This window comes from Syngnathoides biaculeatus, chromosome 20 (genome assembly GCF_019802595.1).
Source record: "Syngnathoides biaculeatus isolate LvHL_M chromosome 20, ASM1980259v1, whole genome shotgun sequence".
Taxonomy (NCBI): Eukaryota; Metazoa; Chordata; class Actinopteri; order Syngnathiformes; family Syngnathidae; genus Syngnathoides; species Syngnathoides biaculeatus.
In genome coordinates, this window is record NC_084659.1 from 12318644 (window position 1) to 12329382 (window position 10739).

Genomic DNA, 10739 nt, shown 5'->3' on the forward strand with positions numbered 1-10739 from the left:
GAGCCTCCGTCTGTGCGAAACACGCTGCCGCGGACGTCTCCCAAAACTCCGGCAATTTGAGGATGCCGGTTGCCATGTTCGTTTCAGTCTCGAAAACGCCGGGACTGACGTCGGGGTCACCAGTGTAGCGCCGGAGAAAAGGAGTCGGAGGCGGAGTGTCGGACACAGGAACAGAACTTGCTTTATTGTTTGACATCAAAACACTACTCGCATAACGGCGGGAACTCTGTTAACCTTTACTCGCCTGAAATGTTTTCTTTGATGGTTGGATCAAAAATATTTTTTATTTTTCTTGATACCTCAAGAACTCCTTTATAAACAACATCTGCCATTTTAAAGTAATTATATAGCAGAGATGCATCAATTGAATCATGAAATGTGATGCAGAAAGCACATTCTTGTTATTTGCATCCAGTGCATGACGGTCTTCATCTTTTTCCGGCGCTGTGACATCACACAAACTGAACATCGTGTTCATTTACTAATATGTGCTATTGTTCATTCTGTTCTTCCTGTCCTTGCCCTTATTTGCTGTCGTATGATTTAACAAGATCACATTAGTTTATCACAGGGGTGTCCAACTCATTTTGTCCCGGGCCACACTGCAGTTATGGTTTCCTCAGAGGGCCATTATGGAACTATAAAAATCTTTAATCGTCTCATCATATTTACACATAAACTTTATGAACTTGTTTTGGAATTAGATATCAAGGGTCATGGGGTTTTCAACTATTTTTTCAGCATAAAAATGCTTGTAATATCTCAATATCATTGATGATATGACCATTTGAAATTTTGATCCAGATTTTAACAAGAATTATGGAATTTGGCAAACCTAATTTGCCTTCGCGGGCCATACAAAATCGTGTGACTTTATACACTCCTTTCCGTATTGACGACAACAAGGGTGGCTTACACCAACTGTATATCAAATAAAAAGGGAGGAGGAAACGTCTTGGTGGATCCTGATCTTGTAAAGCCAAATAAATAGTACTACATAAAAATAAACTGGGTTTTGGATTCAGATATACTGTCCAAGACGTCGATGACAAATGTCTTTTGCAGACATGACATGAAAACTGAGTGGCCGATCAGCAGAAAATGCGAATTATTGGCGGATTCCAAACTGGCTGATACAATTGGTATGCGTTCTAAAAACGTGTATGGTAGGTTAATTGAAGAATCTAAATTGCGCCTTTGTGTGAATGTGAGTGTGAATGGTTATTTGTCTCTATGTGCCCTGCGATAGGCTGGCAACCAGTTCAAGTGTACACTGCCTCCTGCCCGTTGATAGCTGGGTTAACCTCCAGCACTCCTCGCGAACCTCTTGAGGATAAGCGGCAAAGAAAATGGATGGATGGATGGATTCTAAGTGCTTCTGTTGAATGTCTGCTTCATCACAAACTGTCTCTCATAGAGTAGAAGGAAGAAAAGCTTTAGCTCTATCTTTTTAGGTTTCCTTTTATTGACTTTTTGGTGCATTGCCATTTTCACTAATGTTGTTTAACACACAATGTCCAAATCTGAATCTTGATACAATTAAGGTGTCCGATTTTCACTTGGTGTTCTCATCCCTCTTATGTAGTGCAGAAAGTGTTGTGAAAATGTGTGCAAGAAGGACTGGAGAGTATGAGGAAGAAGTTCGTGGACCAAAAAAGGAGGAGGAGCCACAACGTCAACTACTGGACGCAGTGTTCAATCTGCAGCCTCGGATTGTCCTACGCAGAGCAGGTTAGTTCACTTGTTGCATGCAATCTAATTTGAATGATATTCTTCTTTACGGGCCCCATTTCATGATGTATTTTACGGAACATATTATTCACATCCCGACCAGTGACTGACTGGCGACCAGTTCAGGGTGGAGTCCGTTCGCCCAAAGTCAGCTGGAATAGGCTCCGCCACTCCCGTGACCCTTGTGAGGTTAAGTGGTCAAGAAAATGGATGGATGGATGTATACATCTGTGTGCGTGCGTGTCCTGTTCAGTTGTTACAAACAGAATAGGAATCAGCATTCCTTATATGCCAGAACAATTTTACTGTGTCACAGTGGAATTTTTGAGCTTCCTCTGGGATTTCTTCACATTTTAAATGAGGTTTTATTGAGCATCAGAGTCGATCAGCCGACCAGAATTTCCAGCGGGGTAAGAGGGAAAATAATGAAAAGTGCTAACTGTAAACAGAATGACAATAGTAAATCATTCCATGTATGCAACAAAGAAACATGGAACATGTAAACTCCTTCCCAATTTCAGTTTTGGATTTATTTATTTATTTATTATTTATTTATTTATTTGTTTGTTTATTTATTTATTTATTTATTTATTTATTTATTTTTATTGGTGGCTAAAACTGAGCCTCTTTGTCCTTTAGCACTACATAAGTAATTTTATCAGTGGCTATCTGCCACAATTGTGAGTTACTTAGTAATAACAACAGCCCATTTCTTCTACGATAGTGTGCAATTACATTTGCTGTTAAATATTGCAAACAAATTAGATCTGACGCCTTTGTGTTTGTCATTTGTCTTGCAGATGTCAGTGAAAATATTCATCCAGAGCTGCAGCAGTCAGTGTCCAGTCACATCAAAGAGGAAGAAGAGGGTGAAGAGGTACAATGCATCAAAGAGGAGGAGGATGTGTTCCGACACATGAAAGAGGAAGAGCAGGAAGAAATCATCCATGTTCCATCAACTGGTGTCCATTTGAAGAGTAAATATGAAGGTCAAAGTGAGGAGAGACGAGGGCCAGAGCTTCCAAGTAGGAACAGCTCATGTGATGGAGACTTTTGTGAAAGATCACAAACAGACGGTCATGATGATGAACAGTCGGAAGGTGATTTGACATGTCACAGTGCCAACCAAAGCTGGAAATGTTCTCAGTGTAGCAAAGCTTTTGCTACTATGAGGAATTTCAAACGACACGTGAAAATACACACAGGTGAGAAGCCTTTTAGATGCTCAGTTTGTGGTCAAAGGTTCTCTAGGAAGGGAGCTTTAAAAATACACACAAGAACACACACTGGTGAGAAGCCTTTTTCCTGCTCAGTTTGTGGTCAAGGATTCTCTCAGAACGTACACTTAAAATCACACAAAACAACCCACACTGGTGACAAACCTTTTTCGTGCTCAGTTTGTGGTAAAAGATTCATTCAGAATGGACATTTAAAAAAACACACAAGAACACACACTGGTGAGAAACCATTTTCCTGCTCAATTTGTGGTCAAACATTCTCTCAGAAGGAAAACTTAAAAAGCCACACAAGTACACACACTGGTGAGAGACTTTTTTCCTGCTCAGTTTGTGGTCAAAGATTCACTCGGAAGGGACTCTTAAAATCACACAAAAGAACCCATACTGGTGAGAAACCTTTTTCCTGCTTAGTTTGTGATCAAGGATTTACTCAGAAGTGTCATTTAAAAAGACACACAAGAACACACACTGGTGAGAAACCTTTTTCCTGCTTAGTTTGTGATCAAAGATTTTCTTATAAATATCAGGCTCAGACACACAAGTGTGCTGTTGAGAATAGCAGTGACCAAGAATGTTTTAATGAATGTGTGAAGATTTAAAAAAATGTAGTTACCATGTTACTGACTTGGGTAAAATAACGTTCTTATGTGTACAAGCTTCTTAAAAGTTTTAATTTTGAAGGTGAGCGGATTGCATTTGACATCTACACAATGTAAAATATGACTAATTATTAACATTTCATGAGAGTGCGTACATTTTCCCATATCTGTTATGCCAGTAGTTTTTAATTTTAAAATGAACCCGTTTGTGAAATACGAACCACGAAGACCCTTACTTCCTTTGAGCAATGGATGCATTTTGTCAGTGTTTGTGATGTTTGTATCAAAGAATTCATTGATTGAACTCAGACTGTCAGGAAACTTGGACTTTGAGCGGAAATTGTTGTGTATTTGTGATCTTGAATGAAATACACCCCCGAAAACAATGAGGTTGACTTTGTGTATCAAATCTATTTCCCCCATTGAAAAGTTATTGAAATGTCTTTTATCAATTGGATAACCTCCGAAAAGAAATGCTCACACCTTAATGCAAAACATGGCCCAAGCAACAAGGCTGATGTGGAAAAAACTGCAAAGCTGGTTACTGTGAAGGATCACAAACAGATAGTGACAAATGAGGAAAAAAAAGAAAAAGTCCAGGGTTCAAATGACATTTCACACAAACTATCAATGGAAATGTTCTCAGTCCGGGAAAACGTTTGCTTGTTAAAGCAAATACCACATGAGAAGACACACGGGAGGGAAAACTTTTGCTTCCTCAGTTTTTGGCCAAAGATTCTTTTATCAATATTAGGCGTCACAGTGATGAGCTGTCAAGCGTTGGCCTCACAGTTCAAAGCACCCGGGTTCGATCCAAGCCCTCCCAGTGTTCTCTCTGTGCCTGTGTGGGTTTTCTCCGGGCACTCTGGTTTCCTCCCACATCCCACAAACATGCAACAATAATTGGACACTCTAAATTCCCCCGAGGTGTGATTGTGAGTGCGACTGTTGTCTGTCTCCATGTGCCCAGTGATAGGCTGGCAACCAGTTCAGGGTGGACCCTGCCTCCTGCCTGTTGACAGCTGGGATATGCTCCAGCACTCCCGAAACCCTTGTGAGGATAAGAAGCTAAGAAAATTGATGGATGGATTAAAAAAAATAATGAATTACTTGTTATTTTCGTGTTATCCAAAATGCCGGCTCGTCATAATGCTGGATATTGGTCAAACACTCGGGAGGATGGATTCACTCTTCACACTTCCAAAAGATCTGGTTCATCAGCTTTCCAGCTGATCCACCGTGCCGTACATATTTCTCAGCCACACCAGATTTACACATGCAGTACCACAGTTCCTCTCTTGGTACTCTGTCATTCGCTTTCTCTAGATCCACAGAGGCACAATGTTCCTCTGACCTTCTCTGTACTTTTCCACGAGCATCCTCAGGGCAAATGATGCATCTTTGGTACTCTTTATAGGCATGAAACTATACTGTTGCTCGCAGATACTTACCTCTGCCCTGAGTCAGCCTCCATTACTCTTTGCCATAACTTCATTGTGTGACTCATCAACGTTATTCCTCTATAGAGCTCGTGCACCTTCCTCATAAATTCACATGACTTTTGTTTATGTCGCCATATTGCCCGTTAAACAAAGCATTATTCAATGCAAAGTCGATTGGAGACGACATGAAAATGTCTTAAAGCACGACACCTAGCGTTTTGTCCGATACCGTTAAACATTTAGAAGGTGATAATAAATGAAGGTACGTGGAAAAATGAGAGACACTTGGCATAGTGGACTCAGATTTAATGCCGAAGTCAATGTTTTCGACGATAAGAAATTGGACTGTTAATTGTCTTCCACTTGTCTTGGACAACTCCATATAGACATGTATCTGGTGAGTAAGTCGTCGAGATTTACATGGAAGAGTTTGAAAGCGTAGAAAAGTGCCGATGCATACAAATACTTTGTTGGAATAAATCCGACATAGTGACGGGTTGATGGCTCATGAACAAGGAAGCGTATTCGGCTTCTTGCGGGTTTCGTGTAGGTGGGCGTATGTTGTGTGGGTTAGACGGACTCTGCATGCATTTTTGGGAAGAAGCGAGTGTGGGAGGAAAAAGAAAGTTGATTCACAACGACCGGGAACTGTTGTGTGCAAAAAGAAAATGAAGTGTAACACCAAGTCGATGCTCCGTGATTTGTGTTGAGCATCGTCTCTTTTCACCAGAATTGGTGAAAGGTCAGGTGTCGTCAAACGGATGATTTTTGGTATATTATTAATGGAAAAACCCACAACCAATATGGTCCCATGTGTTTTTTCACCACAAAACATGATTTTGACGTATACAGCTTTTTGTAACTCCCGCCATGAAAATCCTCTCAGGGATTTGTTTTCGAGAACAAGCAGCAAGTGATGTAAAGGACAGTGGCGCCCCCTCGTGGACTCGTTTGTTTATTTTTACCTCCGGGAAGGTAGCTCGTTGTTCCTTCGTGTTCGCCAAAATGCCGGCTCGTTGCATTGCTGGAAATTGCTTGAACACGGGAGGATGGAATTACCCTTCATAAGTTTAAAAGAGACCCGGTTCGTTTTGAAAAATGGATTGCACGGGTGGAAAGGACGAGAGCTTTGTGGGTTCCAAATAACAGGTAGGTGTGTATATAGATACTAAAAAAAATTAATCGTTTGGGGTGGACCACGTCATCGGTCTCTCTCATAATGTAGCAAAAAATCCGCGTATGAAATGTGTCGATCTGCGCGTCGCCCAGCCAACAATGTCTCACTCGGCCTGCAACATAGCTCGGCTCCACCTCCTCCTTATATACCACGGCGCCGAAACTCAGCCACATTGGCTGAGGCGCCGCGTTCGGCGGTCACAGCTTCTGAGTAGGCTGTATGTCGGGCTTTGCGACTGGGGCGGCTCTGAAGAACCCAGCCGAGAATGCGTTACTCAGTCGCGTGCCCACATAAAGCTCCCGGCTCGACTGCGAGCACCTCCCTAAAGCGCCACCGCTCGGCTCTGTCATAAGCCACACCGGCCGGCTGCGATGAGCCGCGATGGCTCATCTCCGCCGTGGGAGTTGATCGGACAGGATGCGGTTTGGCTGTGATCGGATATCATCTGAATATGGCTCGAAACAATAGTGTAATATTGCCCCGGTAACTTCACTCGGTTGTGTGGTGTTGTAGTTTTCGGAAAGAGCTTCCGTGTCAGAAGGGGCGTTGGAAAAATGCGAATATCTCTGTTGTCCGGCTTCCATAGTAGCAGGCACTGCGCGTTTTCAATGGCGGAAGTGACGATGACGTCAAGGACAGAGGACGCGACTAATATGGCGACCACTTGGATGTCGAGGGACACTCAATTGCGCAACTTTGTGCATGGATGACTCACTCTCCGCTCACTTTTTTTTTTCGTATAGACATTGAAATGAATACTGTTATATGTATTTTTCATTTCAATATCTATTTTAGAATGTTTATAGGAATCTCAGTCCCACTTTAAGTCCCTCCTATTCAGGACATTGAGGATTGATGCCAATATCCAAAGTTGAAAAACACATCCCACAAGTTTCCATAATGGTGCATCTCAATAAATGATAATGATGTCAAAAGTTTCATTTCAATTAAAAAAAGTGAAACTCATAGAGATGCACCATTTTTTTGATACATGTATAATTTTGATGATTATGTCTTACAGCAAATGACAACTCCAAATGCCCCACTTCTAGAAATAAAAATGTAACAACCTATTAAGAAACATAAAATAGATATATTTTTAATCCCATCCAGTTTAACCACTTTTTTTATTATTCACACCATTTTCTTGAACAAATAGCCATAGAATTCTCAACACTGTTGACCTCTTGGGCTTCTCGACCACTTGATGGCGCCATAGAGCAAAGAAAGAGCCATGAAGCTTTAAACCATGTGGAAATTAATTGGCTTTTTTCTTCTTTATCTTAAATCTTAATTTAAATATCTATTATATCTAATATATGTAAATATATAAATCTTAAATCTTTATTTACCCATCATCACGAGTCAGATATGTTATCCATTGCACTATTCGCCTCACGATGGCTTCAAGCCCAACCCAAGCCCATCTCGATGATTGTCAGTTCCATGCAAATTTCAACTATCAGGACTAAAAAAATTAGCTTCACGGATTCTTCCCTGCCACAACCCGGATTCGAACCGGGGTTGCTGCGGCCACAACAACAAGGATGAAACCCTACAGGATGTTGAGCCAGCACCTGTGAAACTGAAAGATTTTATCTGCATTATCATAATCAAGTGAATCATCAACATTTTACTGCATTCATAAAAATATTCATCAATGTTTGATCCTGAATACAAGTCCAACCGCTTTTATGCTCAAATCTTGGCTAGTGATGAAACGCAACATTCATGTCACTCCCCACATTATCATATTGTTTTATTTCATAAATAAACAATGTAACTAATTTATTAACAATTGGACTCATCTGTATATTCTTCAATTAAATATTAACACTGCAATTTTCACGACCCATCGGAACGGAGGTAGGACCCAAATGCAGGGGGACACGGGAGACGCAGAGGTAATTTGGGATAAACGTGGGTGACAGAGGAGATGACGCGACCCTCCAAGGCTGTAAAGCTTTTTGGGATGAGAGTGGGTGGAGGGACAAAGTGGCTCGTTGGTCCAGAGTTATCATTCTCGCTTTGGATGTGAGAGGTCCTGGGTTCAGCTCCCGGGCCATCCCTGCTATGCAGTCTGTAGTGGCTCAGTGTGCTCTAAAATCTTACCTTGCTGTCTTTCTCAAGGTAGCCTGTGTAGTAAGTAAAGGGCCCATTTTTGTTTAGGGTGTCATCCAAATGATCACTGAGTTATGTGGTTATGTGCTTCATTGTTGGTGATGACTTATGAAGTCGTCTACTCTTTTGTGTTAGTTGTTGTTCTTGGGGAACACTTCTTAAAGAGAGCAGGACTGAAAGAGGTCCTGAGGTTCATCTGCTCTTTTGTGTTGGTTATTGTGGAGAGACCTGTGGGCAGCTGTGACATGCTGAAGTATGAATAATTTTATTGTGTTGTTTTTCCATATTTAAAAGATGTTTCGCAATAGCTTCGTATATGTTTCGCAATAGCTCTGTATAACCAGCGAAATCATATAAGGATGTTTCAACATAACATATGAGGTCGTGCAACGCCATCTGTTGGTAACAAAGAATAGTGTGGCGTCAGGCGGGATGAATTGGCCGCTCACTCCTCCTTCCGCACACGCTTAGAGTATAAAAGGAGAACTTTGGATACTCTCGGTAGAGTCTGCTGCGAGTTGCGTACGGACGCCCAGCCGGTATTGAAGCTGCTCTACCTGGAGTGTTGGCTCTCCCTCCTATTGGCGCACGGTAAGAGCTGGATATTCTTCTAAGAGCTGGTTGGATATTACTTAGCTTCATACCACGTGATTTGTGCTTGTGCTACCATTTCTGTGTGGGACCAATAAAGTGCCAATTGTTGGTAGCCAGAAGTGTGTCTTGTCTTCATTTCTGAGTGCCTATCTCCGACTTCTTCTTCTTCTTTCTTTCGGCTTGTCCCTTTCGGGGTCGCCACAGCGTGTCATCTCAGATGAACGCACATATGTTTGGCACAATTTTTACGCCGGATGCCCTTCCTGACGCAACCCTTCTCAGGGAGTGGAGGCCCCAGTGGGATACGAACCCACAACCCCTGGTTTATCAAACCAGTGCTCTAACCACTGAGCTACAGGGCCTCTAGAGTGCCTAGCTCCGACGATCCTATTAAAATTTGATACCGAACTCCTGAGCGAGGTATCAGAAATGTTTTAAAACACATGCATTTATGATGATGTGCTTCACTACCTTGAAGGGGGTACCTCAACATTTCAAATGTTGCACACCTCTTCTTTTGCCACTATGGCTTCCTGTCATGATCCTGCCGCTTCAGCACGAGCTGTGCGGGTGTGCTGATTGGGAGGCACACACCTGTGCCTCATGCGGCCTGATCATCCCCCGTATATATAGGACCCGGTGACGACTGGTCCTCCGCCAGTTCGTTGAGCTTTATGTCCCGTTCCAGCACTCTCGTATCCCTGATTGAACCTGTGTGTACCGACCTTCGTCCGTTCTCCGACCAACCCTGTAAGCCTGACTCCTTGACACTTCTGCCTGCTTTGATTGTTTCCCCGTGTACCGACTACTGCCTCCCCACTCATGTGTTCTCGTCGCCCGACGTCACAACTACCGCTGCTGCACCGGACTGCCTGCTCGATCCCCGACCTCTGCGTACAATAAACGTGTCTCTTCTTGAACTACCTTGCGTCTTCCGAGTTCCTGCATTTGGGTCCTACCTCTCGTTCCGATGGGACGTGACACTTCCTGCCACGGCTGCAGGATCGTCTGGATACTTTCCACAATGGCTGAGACATTCATCCACTTCGAACTGAAAGTAACATATCTCCTAACCAGCTCTGGGTTTTTGGTCGGAACCATCACTCAATTCCTGAACCTCCCAGGTCCTTGACAGAGATACATTTTAATTGTACAATTGCATTTGTTCTATTCACCTCATTTATATAATAGTAACCTACAATATTATGAGTTCTCTCCCACCCTTCCTTGTTTTTTACAGGGTGTACAGATTCCAGATATCGAATGGGAAGACAGCGGGCTTCCTCTGCAGGATGTGTTAAGTGTCACTGTGCCGAACTCTAATTTGCAACTGACTGATGAAAAAATGTCTCTGTAGTTGCCATGACCCGCATTCGAAGCAGAATTTCTGCACCCACGATGCAGAGTACTAACCACGATACGATCACGGCTCGCGAACTCCGGCAAGGTTGTTTCTCTATATCTGTCAACATGGTAACGCTTGAAAGTCTCAATAGGCATTAAACCAGGGGTGCCCAGACTTTTTTACCCAAAGATTTACTTGCGATCGAGGGAGATGGGGGGTGACTTTTTTTTTTTTTTTTTTTTTTTTGATGAATGATCATTGAGTTATGTGCTTCATTGTTGTTGATGAGTTATGAAGTCATTTGCTCTTTTGTGTTATTTGTTGTTCTTGGGGAACACTTCTTAAAGAGAGCAGGACTGAAAGAGGTCCTGGGGTTCAAATTCACAACAAGCTCTCTTTGGAAATGTCAACAGCCAGAAATCCTTTGCCGTCGTCACACAGTAGCCAATATGACAAGTGATCATCTTTTTTATTTCTGTGGGCCTTGTTCTT

The 10739-nt window shown here is 42.5% G+C and overlaps 1 protein-coding gene across 2 annotated transcripts in view; it reads left to right on the top strand.

Moving 5' to 3' along the window:
- LOC133493903 (zinc finger protein 239-like) overlaps nucleotides 1-6141 on the top strand; it is a 163754-nt gene extending 157613 nt beyond the window's left edge. The window contains exons 2-3 of one of the 2 annotated variants that reach the window (XM_061807899.1): nucleotides 1586-1731; nucleotides 2532-6141. In XM_061807899.1, coding sequence (XP_061663883.1) covers nucleotides 1605-1731; nucleotides 2532-3568 — 1164 coding nt within the window. In that variant the 5' untranslated portion in view covers nucleotides 1586-1604 and the 3' untranslated portion in view covers nucleotides 3569-6141. Of the gene's footprint in view, nucleotides 1-942; nucleotides 1732-2531 lie in introns of those variants that run through there. The other variant, XM_061807898.1, reaches the window with a different exon arrangement.
- The last annotated feature ends 4598 nt before the right edge of the window (nucleotides 6142-10739 follow it).